The following is an 18,148-nucleotide window of genomic DNA, read 5'->3' as shown; positions in this document are numbered from 1 at the left end:
ATTCCTGTGGGTTATATACTGCACCTTCAGACAATTCTGAAGATAGGCCTGTGCATACTTTGATAATGATTCAGAAAAAAATGTTTGGACATCACACAAAAGCAGCACCTCTCTGCTATTCATTAGAGTTGCCCAACCTTTTCCAGGTCCCTGACATCACATTAATTTTAACAAGTAGATTCCTTAAACCAGTGGCATCTTTTTTTCCAGGCTTGTACAGAAGGCTGAAAAAAGTCAAGTTTCTTTAATAAACATCAGAGAGGTGCTGTGTTACTTCTGAATCACTTGGGAAGTGTGCACAGCTCTAGGGATTTTAAGCAACGACTGGCAATTCTATAACAAAAAGCACATTATCCTTGCCTGTGCTCTGAGAATTAAGTCCCACTGTGTTCCTCATGGCTTAAGAGCATACAGAACTTCAATATGCGAACACCCAGTCTTAACACTTCAGTGCCAGATAACATCTAATGACTATATTTGATTTACAAATTAATACTTCTTCCTGTGACTTTACTAGTATTTAATATCATTTTTCTAGTTTTCTAGTTGTTTGCTTTATATTTTATCTCCTGGCTTTGTTTTTTTCCCCCCAAGTGCTTTGCTATTTTTCCATGCTATTTTACTTCTTAGGACTACTATTTTTCCAAGCTGTCTTGAAGCTGGTAACTGGGAAAAGAAATAAAGCAATTCTATATATAAATACATTTCCTGTTTTCTACTGTGCCTTCAACAGAAGGTTGGAAACGTAAGTACTCATTAACAAGGCAAGAACATTTTTTTGTCCACAAAGGCATCGTACACTATACCATAGCCCAACATTCTTCAGAATAGTCAAAATGGCTTCTGGTAGAATCAAAAAGCATTTTAAAATACTACTGTATTTTAAATACACTGCAGAAATACCTACCTGTTTTTGTGACATTTTGGTCATTCATCCACACTGCCCATTTACTTTGTCGTTCAAAGCCTATATATAAATGCAGTTCAAGCTACCAGCCATCCTATAGACCTCTGAATACTGACAGCTACTGACCAACAATGCTTAGCATCAATTTGGGTACTTCATTTTTGTTAACATTAAAGATCAACAAATAACATATGCATGAACAAATGAAGTATTTAGTGAATTCTGAATTGTGATTCTAAATATATACTATATCCAAAACTAAAAAGCATTAAAGTGGGACTGAGTATTTAATACAGGGGATTCTTTGTATTAATTTCTTTGTATTAATTTATGTTTCTATTTTGTTCAAATCAAGACAGCATAAACTGATAGCAATTCATTTTTAGAAAAATAGTTATGTGCATCTGTCATTGAATCAGGACTATTTTTTTCTAGCAAATACTGTATTGTAATGATTTTTTTAGTATTTGGTACTAGTATTTAGCATTTTGTTCTGTAAAACAAACATTATTTTAATTATTGGCTAAAAATCAGATAAGTAAAAAGTGCCTATCAGAGAATGCCCTTTAAAAAGTTCATATTAAATTACTTTTGGAGGGCCAAACTCATATTTGTTGTACAGGGTTAGGAAATATTTGGTGGCCACTGGGTGTGTTTATGGCTTTTTTTTAAAGAGGGTACAAAATGTGAATTATAGATGTGGGGAAGTGGGTATTTCAGGAATTTGATGGTTTGTTTTTATTACTCTGTGATAAGTTTACACAATCATTTTTACAACTTACAGCTTACACAATCATTTTTAGATACTTCCCATACCAAAAGCATCCCAGGAAACTGGTTCCAATTACCACAAAACAGTGAGTCTGGGTCTACAGGATGCTAACTACTATTCTCTCCCCATAACACTGAATATTTTCAAATACATTTGTTCTGCAGATGGAAATACTGTAGTTCTGGTTTTTTTAAGTAGCTGCTTCCCCTAGATTGTGGCTGATACAACTTTCAGAAAGTTGGCTGAGTACTTAACTCTCATTCTACAGGGCAATCTCAAAATATTTAAGCTGGAATATCAAAATGGATGTTAATACTGATAGTACATTAGGAGATACAGTTTAAAACTTACTATTACTAACTAACACTTTGAAATTTAAACTTAATGCTTTGTAAAAAATGGTATTATTCAGTGCTTAATAAAAACACAGAATTAGTAATGAAACACAGTCGGGAATCATAACATGAGACCTTGAACTGCTTCTAGTTTGGAGGATTTACATCTAGAAACTGTAAAACTGCCCTTGGAACAGCATGGTTCTGAGAGGGAACCATGAGCTTTGCATAAATGAAATAAATAGTATGGACTCTTGTCTTTCATTTAGCACTTCAGGTAGGGACAGAGAATATAATAGCTTACCTGGGATTCATAATAAGACGGCGGAAAAAGTAGGTCCAGGTGATATAATCCATTGCATCTTGCTTTGAAGTTATAGTTCCAGCTGCAATTTCAGCATTTAAGTGATCAGACAGAACTTCTAGTAAACTGAGTAAAAATAAACAAATAAATAGTATACCACCTTTCTTGAGATAATTTATAGTAATTTGAAATTTTGCTATTAAAAACCACTTAATTAGATTTAGCAGATAAACAGTTTTAATACCTGGCTCCAGTTTAATCTGGCTGCAGATATTAAAGTCAACCCACAAGATATTTTATATTTCTATACTGGGAGACTGCTATTCTAGCACTATTGAGTGCACAAATGCAAAATCATTTGGTAGGAAGATTGAGACTGTTATCTGGAAACTATAGAAAAACACAGGATTAATCCCCATTGAAAAACCACTGAATTCTTCCCAAAACATGAGGAGCCATCAGAATATACAGTAGATACTTTAAAAGGACAGTGTTTGTTGTAAACAATATTACTATTTTAATTCTTTTGATATCCACTCTGTCATCCATCTACCTGTTAAGACTCTCTAACCTCTATAAATCAAAACCTGATATATTCATGCATGCACACATAGAAAGACAATAAACCCAGATTTTTACTATGGATATAATGGTAATGCCCACATCATAGACGTATAATTAAAAACTTGACATAGACTTATTTGGTAATACTGTTTGATCATTTAAGCTCAAGATCTATGAAAGAAATCCATCTGGAGGAAATAAAGAGGTCCAGAAGGCTGTATGGAATTGGCCAGTCGATGTTCACTTTGCAGATACAGAAAATATAATTATCAATGACCTATTTTATCTTCATAACAACATACTTTCCCCCCCTTTACCTTGATTCTACTGGGAAAGGCTCATAAAGGAATTTTTTGTAGAAGTCTTTCTTGATGTCATGAACCAGAATTACTGCTTTGCCTTGATCATCAAACTGAGGTCGACCAGCACGTCCCATCATTTGAAGAACATCTACAAAAGTGAAACGGTAACAACCATACAACAGTGTGTGTGTGAGTATATGAGTGACGGAGAAAGAGAGGGAGGGAGGGAGGGAGACTGACTCCGTTTTTATTTTAAGGTAGGTTTCCAGAAACAGCAAGTAGTATTTTTAAATGCAGAAATATTAGTTAAGAGACATATATTGCATCTATATTGCATCTATAATAATGCATTTTCAAATGTTGTATTCTGGTTCAAAATGCTATGCATGGCAGGCAGAATATAAATCTTTAACTTTAAGATTTATATTATTAAATATTATAATAATTAAATAATATTATAATTATTAAAACAATTAAAAAATAAAATAAAATGTGACATTAAAAAGTTATTTCCAATTTATAAAAAGAAAGTTAAAATAAGACTTCAAATGCCGATTTGAAAGATCCAACAACACCATCCTACATCTAAAGTGTTAAATTTGGTTGCATAGAGGGTAAGAAACAATGGGGACTAGAAATATTGTCTCCTTGATTCCAAATGCCATAGAAAGATGTTTTAGCCAAAGGAGCCCTTTTCATTTCACATCTCTGATAAACAATGGATGGGACAAGGATATGAACATAAAATTCCAGGCAGGATTTGAGATCTTTTAAATTGTATATGGGATATTTTGTGTACTTATGTACGTAAAAATCTATTCTGATTGTAGTTTCTCTACCATTATCAGCTATGTAACTCACACAGCTATTTCCCTTTATACTTCGTAACTCATAGGGAAAGTTACCTATTTTCAGCTCAAATGATATTCCTTATATTGTCTTTAAAGCAATATTCTACTATAAGCATTTTTTTTTACTTTTAAACCATACCCATTATACTGCTTAATGGGTGAGAAGTGAAGATAAGTAATACATTTTGTAAATCCTCTGATTTTCTTCAAATATAACAAAAAAATAAAAATGATTGTAATCCAGTTATTACTGAAAAATCTGAACAAAATAAGTGGCATATGTAATTTAGCTTAGATCTCTTTCATTTTCAGGAAAAAAGATTCATTTAATCTTTCTTACAGTAAAACAGTCCTTTTCAATTTGTGACTATACCTGTAATTGGATAATCAACATAACGCCTGGTTTTCCCATCATAAAATTCTGTTCCTTTAACAATTACTAAATGCGCTGGAAAATTGACACCCCAGGCTAACGTGCTTGTGGCAATAAGAACCTAAAAAGAAAAAGATTGTCCATGTAAATAAGACTTGTATTTTCAAAGTTAATAAAATGTTTCTCATACAGGTAGTCCTTGGGTTACAACGGCAATTAGGACTGGGATTGTGTTGCTAAGCGATGAGGTTGTAAAGCATGACTTCACATAACTGCAATGCTTAGCTACAACAATCTTGGCAGTCCCTTTTGCTGTCATAACCCCAAGACACATGGGTCGTTAAGCAGGAAGTGGCAGGAGTCCCAGGTAAGAAGTTTGGGGGCAGACTGGGAGGCCCAATTCAGGCCATGCATGAGCACAGGGAGGCCAGGGGAAGCAGGGTGCAGTGCCACGCGAGCTCAGGGAAGAAGGGCACAGGGAGGCCAGGGGAAGCAGGGTGCGAGGCTGAGGAAGGGTGCTGCGGGTGGGTGCAAGCTCAGAGAGGCCAGGGAAGGAGGCTGCAGGTTAGTATGAGCGCAAGGAGGCCGGGGGAAGGAGGCTGCGGGTGGGCACAAGCTCATGGAGGCCAGGGGGACTTACCAGAGCAACTTGCAACCTTCCCTGCTGGCTTCCCACAAGTAAAGTCAATGGGGAAGCTGGCAGGGAATGTTGCAAATGGGATCACATGAACTGTAGGGCGCTGCAACTGTCTTAAGTGAGACTGCTGATTGCCAAGCACCCAAATTGTGATCACAGGGGTGGTGTGACCACCAGAACTTGGAGGACCAGTGAGAGGTACCACTTGTTCAACACCGTCACAACTTCTAACGGTTGCTAAACAAGTGTTCGGTAAGTGAAGACTACCTGTATGCTATTATGTGTATAGTAAACATACTTGGATTTTACAATTCACAAATAACTCTTCCACAGTTTTTCTGTCTCGTTCGTGAAGGCCAGCATGGTGGATGCCTATTCCAAAAGCCAGGGTCAGTTTAAGATTAGACTCTCGGATTGTCGCAATGATGACATTCATCTGTAATACACAAGAGAACAGTATAAAAGATTCATTTGAGAACCTTTTAGAACATTTTCAACAGCAGGAATGCTATTTTAAAAAAGGATTTCCAAAACAAAGGACTACCCACAACATTTTGTAAATAAAGGGAAAAAACAGTTCCCTTGCTAAATAATTTAAAGGGCCTTTTGGCCCCTTGGACTTAACCTTGGCATAAATCTGCCCTGGCAATATCTATTTTTTATGCTGTCCCTATAATGGTGTCTTCATAGCATCGCCAACCCATAATTGGGACAGGCTGACATCATACTCAGTTATACCGGTGTTAAAAGTAGTATTTTACCCTTGTCCGACTACCACCTGAATGTGGGTAAAATTTGTCACCCATTCTCTTACAGGAAAATTGGGGGACTGGCATAACTGGGAACAGAGGCAACAGAAGCAGGGTAAGGAAAGGCAATGGGGATAGCAAATGTTATGCTGGTATAACTTACTTCCAAGTAAGGGATAAGTGGAGAGCAGCATGGGAGAACAGAAATAGAGTCTCCACAAATAGGTTTATTTGGGATTAATAAACAACTGAAATAACAGGGTTCAGCACAAAATAAGGGTTATAGATCAAGCCAGAGAGACACAATATTAAACACCCAACTTAAGTTAGAACACTTTTCAGATAATAAATAAATACAGACAAAGGATCAGCTGCAAAGGCACATACATGTGACAAACCTAAGTAGGCCTTTAGAATTCCTTCTTTCTGAAAGCAATCTTCCACACAACTACTCAACTGCTTCTGAACAGTTGGCAAATCTCAGAAGGACTGATGCAGTGTGTGGGGGTTTTCTTAAGCATTTATACAGAACAACACATAAAAATATGTGGATAATATCAGAAACCCGTAGACTGGAAAGCATTATTGCCTTCTTTAAAATGTCAGTAAAATGGAGCAAATTATCTTACTGTAGTACAGATACATTTGTTTATGGCATCAGTATTAGTGTAGGTCTGTGAATAAAGAAGAAACTGCTTTTCTTCCATTGGCTAATGAGAGAAAATAATTCCATCAGTACAGGAAACTCCAAAGATCAGTATTATTTATTGAAGCTCAATCTATTTAAATTTAGACTAATCTGAAAAAACAGACAGAAAGCAATATAACACAAATGTCATAAAAATATTTGACAATGATTGCAACATGGACTCCAGTTCGTTGGAGTTCTGCTACCAATAAGTTGACACAATATTAGGAAAGCTCCTAGATGAACCCTCCCACAGCAAAAAAAGATGGATGCTGCCGCTATCCAAATCTATCTGAGAAGTACAATTAAGACAGGGAATTCAAGGCAATACAGTATAGAGTGCAGCGTAAGGAAAAGGCATTCCTATAAAGGCCAAATGAAAGGCAGACAAAGAGACTAATGCTCCAATGAGATTATGAAAAAAAGTGCCTTCACCTGTTCTGTAAATTTTAAAGAAGAGAGGCCACTGCTTTATACTGGATTTGTACAGGGAACTTTTACACATTTTTCAAGTGCACTGTAAAGGAGAAACGGTTTAAACTTTTTCAAGAGGGAGTAAAATGAAGAAATCACTTGAAACTTCTGATTCATGGCCTTTGCTCTAGGAATCTCAATCTGTCTGTCTATCTGTCTCTAGTTTAATCCTTAATCTAGCTATAGAATTGTGTAGTAACAGACTTTGCTTTTCAAATAATATTATGAGCCAGAAACAAATGATCAAAAACAAAAACATCAGAATGTAAGAATCCTCTAGAGTTGTTCTGTGAGTGAACTATACGGTTGCTTCTTGGAACAAACAATACCAAAGAATTCAGGTATAGACACTGCATTTGCTCACTGAGCTCGTAAATCAGACCATAGTGTCCAGACTGCAAGGTTTAATCTCAGTAGAAGAGTTTCAGAAAAATATTAAAACATCACCTTATTTCTTATTCTTATTGGATCATGCATTTTGTAATATTAACTGTACATTTTGTTATCAAAGCTTCATCATAAAACATTCCTACCCAATGGGTCCTGATTTACATCACTGGGTGTTTATTCAGAGGGGATGCATTTAAGAGTTGCTAGGCTGGTGATGGCATTCAAGACCCAATCAGTCCACTGTCTTGTACTAGACTTGTGGCCTGAGGTTATATTGGCAACGCCATGTATTTAACACAGTAAAACCAAAGGACCCTTAGCAGGAGTGCTGCCATATGCCCTGCCATTCTGTCATGTTAACAACAGGGGGTTTCACTTATTTCTAACAGGCCCTCTCTCATTTTCACAGAAATCGGTATAGCAACACAGCAACAATTACAGTACTCTCTTGATAACCTATAAGCACATTCCATGGCTGCGGAATTATGAAAACGTGTTGCAAAAAATCCCTGTGTGATGGTTTTTTTAAACAGATATTATTTATTAACTTAACAAATTGAAGCAAAAGTATTAAGGATACTGAAAGGGCAATTTCCAGATTGGTGCACAAGAATAATTTAATTAAAATCTAGAATTGACTACCACTGTAGGATGTTTAGCATTATTCTTCAAAGTACAAAGCAGATTTCAGGTTATGAACCTAAATTTTGGTGAACTCAGAGGACTTGTATTTGAGTAAAGATATATAAAGGAGTGATAAATGCACTGTTAAAATTTTTTACTCAAGACACCATCTGCCACAGAAGAAATCCATATGCATATATAGCAGTTTTCTTTTGAAAGAATGAACTGATTTTACCACCAAGGGTAAATCTGCCTGAAACCTATCTTGTCCAAATTTATTCTAAGCTCAAAGAAAACTTACATTTTCACATGACAAATGAAATTTCTTTAAGTCTACTGAAGAGGGCTGATTGTAATATTAATGCTACAAATAAAAGATTAGATCTTTCCCAATAAACCAGTATAACCTGTTGATGCTAAAGAGGAAAAAAACACTGTTCTTGTTACTTGGCTTGATTATAAGCACATCATTTTATTGTGATCTCTAAAATCTGAGCCTAAGATTCCTTTCCAAGCATACAGTAATAGGCTTCTACGTATTTTTAAAGCAGCAAAAAGGCAATAAATAAATAAATAAAGTTTCAAGGTTATGGAAATTGTTGTCAAACTTGTAAGTAGAATATTTCTTCTATTGTTACACATGTGTAAAATTATTGATTTAACAATATATTTAAAAAATATACCTAAAAAGCTTTTGTTAAAAAAAAAGGCAGAATTCCATTTAAGTAGATACATTACCCTGTGTCTGAAATTCATTCCAGTCAGGGTATAATTCAGCAAGCTGATGACAACGCTGGCTCCGAAAGAAAGGAGGAGACCAGATTGGACAAGAATGAGCTAACAGATTGTGCAGCCCAATTCTGTCCCTTTGAGTGTGATATATTGTTTCAAGATGCTAAAACCCCGTACTTTCTCGAAGCATTATCTGCTGCCCTGGTTTTCCCATTTTCGCGGAATCCTCATTATTAGTACTCTGTAGCATTTTCAAAGCACATCAGACTCAGACCATATGCCACTGCATAATGCTTATCGATGGTCTGAAATGGCCAGTAAAGAAAGATGGGTTGTACAAAGAATCAGGAAAGTGATGAAGTCTTAAAACAAAATATAATTACACATTTAACATCTGGCACAGATGTTGTGCAATGTTAAAATGCCCCTGTGTTAAGGTGCATTTTTTAAAAAATTGACAACATGCAATACTGCAGAAGGAAGTGGTACTGAAAATGCAAAGACAGATCCTCCCCATAGCTCTTCCACATTATTTATGGACACAAATACTGATATGCATCACTCTAAGTGCTGTGACTTAATATTGGTATAGTGTTGAAATTGAATCTGAAAGGCACGCCCAGAATTACAGAGTGATTTTCAGGCAGTTATATCTTTTCCACCTAATCTACTTCCCAGGACTGTTGAAAGGAATAAAAATCACCCAGGCAAGGTCAGCTATAACTTATTCTTTACTCAGGGGTAAAAAGTGAAGATATATAACGTGTCAGAAATAAAGAAAAATAATTTTAAAAATAACACTAACATCCTAACCCAGGGTTGTGACTTTAGAAACAGGTGGGCCATGTATGGCCTCCAGATTACAACTTCCATCATCCCTTGCCATGAGCTATACTGACTTGGTGTGATGGGCATCAAAGTTTGACAGTATCTGGAGATACATTGTCCATTCTTGTTTTTTGTTGTTGTTGTTGTTGTGTGATGCTTGCTGATTAAACAAGCTCATGGAAAAGCCCCAAATAATAAGATGAAGAAATGCATGACAGTATCCAAAAATCACATGCCATTCGATTATGCCATTGTAAAAATCACACTAATATTAGTTACTGGTCTAAGTAGCAAAAATAGAATCATATGCTTGACAATCATTCAATTCAAAATAGAGCAAAAATTCAGGGTAAAAGATTTTTTTTCTAATTTTAGTTCCATAGAGAAAACATATTTTGCTAACGCTGCAACAGTCTCAGCTCTACATGTAGCTTCTTGTTCAGAAATCACACAGATATTCATTCATTTCTTCAATATGTGCAGTTGGCTTCTCAATTACATCCCTGGAATTGGATGAAATGTTTTAAGTAGTACCAAACATCACAGTTGAAAATGCTGTGGCTATCTAATTGAACAGCTGTAGTATAATCTTAACATCCTGCACATGTTTAAAATGTTAAATATGTTGTAAATAGTTTACCATTACTAAATTTTCTTCCTCTATATAACTAAAAGCAGCAGAAATTTCAGACACAGAACAAATTCTAAGCCAAACAGATATGAATTTCATATATCACAATTTTTATATACTTCCATTGGCAATAGAATCTTTACCAAGCAAATTCTATAATTTAGATAATATTGTAATCACAACTATAACGCTGAATCTGTAATTTCCCCTTGTGCTATTTTGGACTTATGCCCAATCTATAGTTATTTTGTTTTCTTTTATCCAGGACTTCTCTGGGACATTTCTACTGCTTCAGATAGAATAGCAGTAGCCCTTCAAGCCTCTGTTCCCTAAAGCCAGTATGCTCAATGCTAAAGTTGTTTTGACACTACAGATAAAAAATCCAGCATGTGCCTCCTTCCCTTTCTTGTTGCAGTAAAAATGCAATAATGACAATTTATTTAATCAATAGCTTTCAAGGCATCTCAAAAATCAGTTGACTAGGACAACTGCTTCACTCTTGAGTGTCCAGAGTGTGCATTTTACGCAGGACAGCTTTTACATTTAATTTTCAAAGAGAAGGTAGCACCCCCAACCAATGCTTGCAGAAAAATCCTACACCACAAAAGGATAATACATAGCTACGAAAGGATGGCCATACTCAATGGAAGTCAAATTCTACTCCTCCCTCTTACATCTAGAAATCTGTAAAAGGAAATCTGACACTGATGTCCGCTGGAACAAACTGATATAATGTGCAGTGGTGGCATAGCTTGGCAAAAACAAAAAGAGGCCACTGACATCTATTACTGTTTGCTTAAAAAAAAAGCTGCAGAAAAGGTTGTTTTTAGTTATATCCATAAAACAAGAGTACATTTTGGAATAAAAATAATAATAAAAAAATCCCTTCTCACCCCTATGGGTGGTATGTGTCTTCCTCAGCCTCGGGTCCTCTACCAGAGGCCTGGGAGTTTGAGGGTTCTGTGCAGCATCTTAGCTGTTCCGAGCACTGCACTCTTCTGGACAGAGAGCTCTGATGTTGTTCCTGGGATCTGTTGGAGCCACTCTCCCAGCTTGGGGGCCACAGCCCTGAATGCTCTGAGCACCACTGGGACCACTTTGGCCTTCACTTTCCACATCCTCTCTAGTTCCTCCTTCAGGCCCTGGTACTTCTGCAGCTTATCATACTCCTTCCTGACATTGCTGTCAGTTGGCATTGCTATATCTATCACCACCGCTGTCTTCTGGTCCTTGTCTACTACCATGATGTTGATGGCCAGTACCTGCCTGTCCATATGGATCTGGAAGTCCCACAGGATCTTAGCCCTGTCATTCTCCATGACCTTCTGTGGAATCTCCTGTCTGGACTTCTGGGGGGGGGGGGAGGTCTAGCCCATACACTGCAGATGTTCCTGTACACAATGCCAGCTACTTGGTTGTGCCGTTCAGTGTATGCTGTTCCTGCCTGCATCTTACATTCTTCCACTATGTGTTGGGCTGTCTCTGAGGCCTCTCCACACAGTCTGCCCTTTGGGTCCTGTCTAGTGTGGTAGACCCCTTCTTCTATGGATCTGGTGCTTAGTGCCTGTTCTTGTGCTGCTATGATCAGTGCCTCAGTGCTGTCTTTTAGTCCAGCCCTTTCCAGCCACTGGTAGAATTTCCCAATGTCACCCACCTCAGCTATCTGTCGATGGTACATCCCATGCAGGGTCTTGTCTTGCCATGGCACTTCCTCTGCTTGCTCTTCCTCTCATGTCTGCTGCTGCCTCAGGCATTCTCTCAGCAGCTCATCTGTAGGTGCCGTCTTACTCAGCATCTCATCTGTAGATGCTCTGGATTTCATCCAGGACAGTGGCTTTGACACTCACCAGACCCCACCCACCCTTTCTGCCTGGTATACAGTCTCTGCGTGTTGGACTTGTGGTGGAAACCTCCGTACATTGTGACGAGCTTCTGGATCTTCACATTGGCAGTCTCCATGTCTTCCTTTAACCAGCTCACTATACTGGCAGGGTATCTGATGACTGGCATGGATCTTGTTTTTCCAGTTGAGCTGGCTCTTCAGGACCTGTCTTATCCTTTGGTGGTACTTGGATTTGCTGTCTTCCTTGCCTCCTCATTGTGGTTCCCATGTGTCTGTGGGATACCAAGGTACTTGTAGCTGGTCTGTATGTGGTCCGCTGGTAGTTCCACCCCTCAGTCTTAACTACCTTCCCTCTCTTTACTACCATCCATCCATCCAGCCAGCCACACTTCTCCAATCCAAATGACATCCCAATGTCCTCCCTGTTGATCCATGTCAGGTGGATCAGTGAGTCAATGTCTTGTTCACTCTTAGCATACAGCTTGATGTCATCCATGTAAAGGAGGTGGCTGATGATAGTTCCACTCTTGAAATTGTATCCATATCCAGTCCTTATGATTATCTGGCTGAGGTGGTTCAAGCTTACACAGAACAGCAGAGGGGACAGTGCATCACCTTGGTATATGCCGCATTTGATAGCCATTTGTGTGAGTTATTTTGAATTGACTTCCAGTGTTGTCTTTCACAGTCCCACTGAGGTCTTGAGGCAGGTCCTTAGTGTCCTGTTGACCTTGTATAGAGTCAGGCATTCACAGATCCATGTGTGTGGCATTGAGTTGTAGGCTTTCCTGTACTCAATCCAGGCTGTGCTCAGATTGGTCTGTCTAGACCTTGAGTCTTGGGCAACTGCTCTAACAATGAGCAGTTGGTGTTTGGAGCCTCTGGTGTTGTTCCCAATGCCCTTCTGAGCTGTGCTCAAGTACTGGCTTATATGGTCCTGCAGCTTAGTGGCTATGATGCCTGAAAGGACTTTCCATGTTGTGGGGAGGCAGGTTATTGGCCAGTAGTTGGACGGTGCTGTTCCCTTTCATGATCAGACTGCCCTTCCTTGTGTTAGCCAGTCTGGGTGGGAGCCTGCTGCTAGCAGCTGGTTCATCTGTGCTGCTAGGCGTTCATGCATTACTGTTAGTTTCTTTAGCCAGTAGGTGTGGATGATGCCGGGCCAGATGCTGTCCAGTTCTTCATGTTCTTGACCCACTGTTGGATGTCTGCTAATGTGATGGGGACTGGTTCCTGCTCTGGGAGATTTCTGTGGTCTGCTCTCAGGTCCTGCAGCCACTTTGCACTGGTGGTATCTGTCTTCTCTTTCTCCCATATGTTCTTCCAGTACTGTTCAGTTTCTGCTGTTGGTGGCTCTGCTGTTACTGTGTTGTTGCACGGCAGTTGGGAGTACACCTTGGATGGTTCTTTGGCGAACAGGGCGTTTAGCTTTTCGGCCTCTGCTTCTCTTGTGTATTTCCTTAGCCTGGTAGCCAGCACTGTGAGTCTTTGTTTAGCAGTCTCTAGGGCTTCAGATGGAGTCAGGCCCTTGTATTTTTTCAGTAGCCCAGTTTTATTGTTAATCTCCACACCCTTATGTAGCTGACTAACTTCTCTCTGAGTTTTCCTGATTTTAGCCTCCAACCTCATTTTCCAGGGTGGATGTATACTGCTGTTCTTCTCAATCATGTAGCCAAACATCTCCAGGATTACAGTGGCTTTAGTGTATACCAGTTCATTGGTTTCAGTTATGGTGGTAGTAGGGATTGTCATGAGGGCTCTATTGGCATCTTCTAGCATATTATCCGATGGTACTTCTCCACTGAGCCTTGGTGATTGGTCTTGAGAGTTGACTGTAGCTAGTTTATCCATGATCTTATACCTCATATCAGCTGCTCTGCTCTGTAATGGAGGGGTGGCAGTGACATTCCAGCTTCAGGTGTTGGCTGCATCTCCAGTTGTTCTTCTGGGACTTCTTCAGTGCGGGAAGTAATGTGTTGTTGGTCTATCTCAAGTTGTGAGAGCTTCCTCTTCACTATGTTGAAGCATTGGGCAACTAGCTGTTTCTAAGTTAGCGTGGATGTAGGTCTTCTGTCCATTCATAGTTCCCTCATACAGTTCATATATCTCCTCTCATTAGGTCTAGTATTGTAGTAACATTCCATCAATTCCAGGTTCTCGTCTTGTTGATGTATGGTTTGTTCAAGTAGCCCACTTATCGTCAGGTTGTCCTGGTTCCCAAACATCTGACACGGACCTTGTTAATCTGGGCAACATCTGAGCCAGTATGACTCTCTTAGTTTGGGTCACTCTCATATCTGAGGTAGGCAGGTGAAACATTAGGGGGTCTTTGCCAAAGGACCCCTACTGGCAAGGAAGGTACCAGCCAGGATTTGAACCCCAGTCTCCTGTGTCAAAAGGCAGTGCTCTAACTACTACGTTATCCAGCGGCTCCCACCCCATATATGCAATGTGTGTGTGTGTGTGTGTATGTATGTATGTATGTGTGTGTGTGTGTGTGTGTGTGTTTATTTTTATATACAGGATGTACCAAAATTCAGGCCTCATAGGTCAACAGATGATCTAAAGGAGACCATCACATTAGAATTTGCGAACATCAGAGAAAATGTCACTATACTTAAGAAAGTTCAAAGGTTATGTATCAAATGAGTAATTTAGAGTTTATAAGAAAATGGAACCAATTCAAACATTTAATGTAATTGACATAACAAATCGTTTATGGGGCCTGACTTTTGGTACACTCTGTATATACACAGACAAATATATGTGTGTGTATCAGAGAGAGACAGAGGGAGACAGAGATCCTGGAAAGACTAAAATAAAGCAGCCCTCCACAGAAAAAACATTATCTACCCTTGCAACACATTAGGCAAAGTAGACAGATTTTAGGAACATGATGCCAGGGTGCATGGTTTTAAAAGCATAGATAGAAAATATGACATGTCTGACAATCACCACATGATTTGAAACACCTCAAGTCACAGCTTGTTTCAAGCATGCATGCAGACTTGTATGCAATACTGTGGGATAATGCCTAAGGAATCAAGACAGCAAAGTATCATACATCTTTCCTGCTCTTTTGCTCTTGGAAAGCAAATAATCTCTGAACTCCAGTTACAGCTCCTTTTAAAGAAACAAACTCTGCTTTGACAACAATGAAACATTTATTTGCCAGTGGATGAAGTTATGGGAACTTGTGTTTTAGAAAGAAGAGATCAAGGAATGACTAAAGGAACATGAAATCCTGAAGCTCATTCTCAACTAATGCGTCAAAAGTATTGTGTGGGCCAACTTTATGTCAGAAAAAAAGTAGAGAAAGACAAAACAAAAACATGAACAAAGTCACCAAATCCTAATATTTTTAAAATAAATTTCAACTTTAATTCACTTAATTCAAGTAATAAAAAATTTACCTCTCTTTCATCCATATTCAGCCATTGTTTGGGATCATCTTCAGTTGCCAAAAATGCAATGAGCTCCAAAGCTGTAAATCTGGTTTGTCGTCTGGATGATACAAAGATAAGAACTGGCTTGGCTGGAGAATGACTCCTAATGGCTGTTAAAACACAAAAGAGAAATCAAATAATGGAATGTAATTTCACATTCTAGCATTTCCTTCAGCAGCAGCTTCTTGCAGTGGCAATGATTCATTATGAAAAATGCTAATTTGTTTTTTTTTGTTTTGTTTTAAAGATTCCTTTCAAGAATCTAAAATTATGGCAAAGTCAACTTACTTTGGGGGCAGGGAGTAGGGTTTAACAGTTAATATAGCAAAAGAGGAAAGTAGTCAAGCTAAAACAGCATTTTTTTAAATGGTATTTTTGCACAAAATGAAAAGCTCCAGCTTTTAGCACATTTTTATGGGTTGAGAAATGAAGTTTATAATGGCAACAGTTGACATATGCATAACTATATTCTATCAAACATATGGAAAGAAAAGCTTTCCCTAAATTAAAGCACAGAAGTATTAACAGCATTCTTTCAGGTACAGTCATAAATATGCACAATATTTAAAATAAAGAATTTGCTGAATGTAAAAATAACTTTAGTACTTCTTGAAATCTTTGACTGATACTTGATAATCCAATTTTAATACAAATGACAATACACTTCTGCAGGTAGGAACATAGGCATGTACATGTTTGTACATAAAACAAATGACAATGTTAACATCGCTTCTTCTTCATATAGAAATCAATACATCTATTTCCTGATGAAAGCTTGACAGATAATGAATTTTTGTTGTTTCAGGAACAGGTGTGGCTGAACAGCTCTGGACAGATTTATAGTTCATTAGTGTTTTTCTACAATGCTCCTCTTTGAGGTGTAAATAATCTGAACTGCCAAGATTGGTCTCTAGTCCCCAATCAATACTTCGCTTCTGTCATAAGGCTAATTAGATCAGCTAAAAAGTCACCTCACAACTGTCGTGTTACAATCAACAGCAGTTCACAACCCAAAATTTATTTGGGGACTTCTTTTTAATTGATATAATAAATATTCCTTATGGAACCTACATAGAACATGCTTCAATAAAATATGAAGGTGGTTCTTAAATCTGTCCTGCTTTCCAGTGCAAGAATAAAAAGTTGAAAACAGAGACATATCTGGACACACTAACATTTCTGAAGTTTATGGTTATTGCTGTGAAATTAGAATTATGTAAGCTTAGCTTGACATCTAACTTCTGTTTACATTTTTAAAATATTCCATTAGGAGCAAATCTCCTACTGAATTAATACTGAGAATGATTTTATATGTTGTAAATCTCAACACACTTATAGGAAAATATTTTCACAGTGTCAAATGGTAACAGTAATCTCAATTATTCTGTCTGAAATATATTTCAGTCCCACTCCGTGCTGTTAGTTGTTCTAATGTATGAAGCTGAACCTAAGCCATGTTGTTAAAAAGACATTATTTAAAGGTACAAAGAAAATACACAAAAAATGTATTGTAAATTTGCCTACTGTGGGTATTAGGAGAAAAATACATTAAGAGAAAAATGTATCAGGCTGCATACCCTGAAAGGCTGGTTTGTTCATACTAGCCATGCGAGGACAATAATGCTGGCCTGGGAAACCTTGTATATGAACTTCCAATGGAACTGGACGCACTGAAGGCCTGAAGTTGAATAGCCCCATCTGAAGAGATAAAATAAGGTTGTTATTTTTTTTATGCTTAAGACTGTAAATATTTAAAAAATAATGCTCAGAGGTTCAAATGCATCATTTACATACTTGATTAATATTTAGCCAATCAGCTAGATCCCTGGCATTGGCTAATGCTGTTGACAGACCAACTATTCTGACAGGCTTCTCTGTGTGAGATGAGATGAAATTAGTCCGAGACACAATAACTTCCAGGACAGGCCCTCTCTCGTCCCCTAGGAAAACAGAAAAAAGCAGATGATAGAGATAGAGATAGGTGTGGGTGTACATGTACACGATCATCTAACAATGCCAACACATTTCAGTTCCAACAACAATAAAGATAAAAACAATACCTACCTAGCAGATGAATCTCATCTATGATGAGAACAGAAACCTTTTGGACATAGCTTCTATTCTGCCAGCTTCGGCTGACTCCATCCCATTTCTCCGGTGTAGTAACAATAAGGTCAGCTTGGGCAATGGATCGCATATCAGGAGTTACATCCCCTGTCAACTCTACAACCCTGTAAAAGGAGTCAAATGATCATTGTGAAATATTAGAACACAAACTTTTATTGCTTTGTAAGTGGTTACTTGGTCCTGAACATTAACAGGAACATGAGAAATAACACTATTCTCTCTGAACACAAGGGTGACACCACAATAACATTCCTAATATTGCGTTTACTTCTTACTCATGTTCCACCCAGAAAAAAAGGAGTGTGCTTCCATCCTAATTAATGTAATTCCTTTCACAAGCAAGTCCTATGCTGTAACTAGGAGAGAAAGATGGCAGCACACAGGTCCTAGGGAAGAGAATCCATGCTTTAGGAGAGAAAAGTTTGGCTGATTTTCTGCCTAAATCATGATTCATAGACAGATTTTTTCAAAGTGATTTCAAACTGCAATATGTCTAGAAGTATTTTGAATTGTTTCATGTGTAGATTCTATCTGAGGTTAAATCAATATACAGGGAGTTTTCATTAAGCTG

General features: G+C 38.0%; 1 protein-coding gene across 2 annotated transcripts in view; it reads right to left on the bottom strand.

Moving 5' to 3' along the window:
• ASCC3 (activating signal cointegrator 1 complex subunit 3) overlaps nt 1-18,148 on the bottom strand; it is a 213,930-nt gene that overhangs the window by 64,966 nt on the left and 130,816 nt on the right. For both annotated transcript variants that reach the window (XM_063311715.1, XM_063311724.1), the window contains exons 26-33: nt 17,515-17,681; nt 17,245-17,390; nt 17,028-17,148; nt 15,418-15,560; nt 5,344-5,481; nt 4,409-4,529; nt 3,200-3,332; nt 2,319-2,444 (exon numbers count right to left, since the gene is read on the bottom strand). In XM_063311715.1, the coding sequence (XP_063167785.1) occupies nt 2,319-2,444; nt 3,200-3,332; nt 4,409-4,529; nt 5,344-5,481; nt 15,418-15,560; nt 17,028-17,148; nt 17,245-17,390; nt 17,515-17,681 (1,095 nt within the window). The remainder of the gene's footprint in view (nt 1-2,318; nt 2,445-3,199; nt 3,333-4,408; nt 4,530-5,343; nt 5,482-15,417; nt 15,561-17,027; nt 17,149-17,244; nt 17,391-17,514; nt 17,682-18,148) is intronic.

This window comes from Candoia aspera, chromosome 1 (assembly GCF_035149785.1).
Source record: "Candoia aspera isolate rCanAsp1 chromosome 1, rCanAsp1.hap2, whole genome shotgun sequence".
Lineage (NCBI taxonomy): Eukaryota > Metazoa > Chordata > Lepidosauria > Squamata > Boidae > Candoia > Candoia aspera.
The sequence above is the reverse complement of the archived record's forward strand: the minus strand, read 5'-3'. Positions and strand labels throughout refer to the sequence as shown.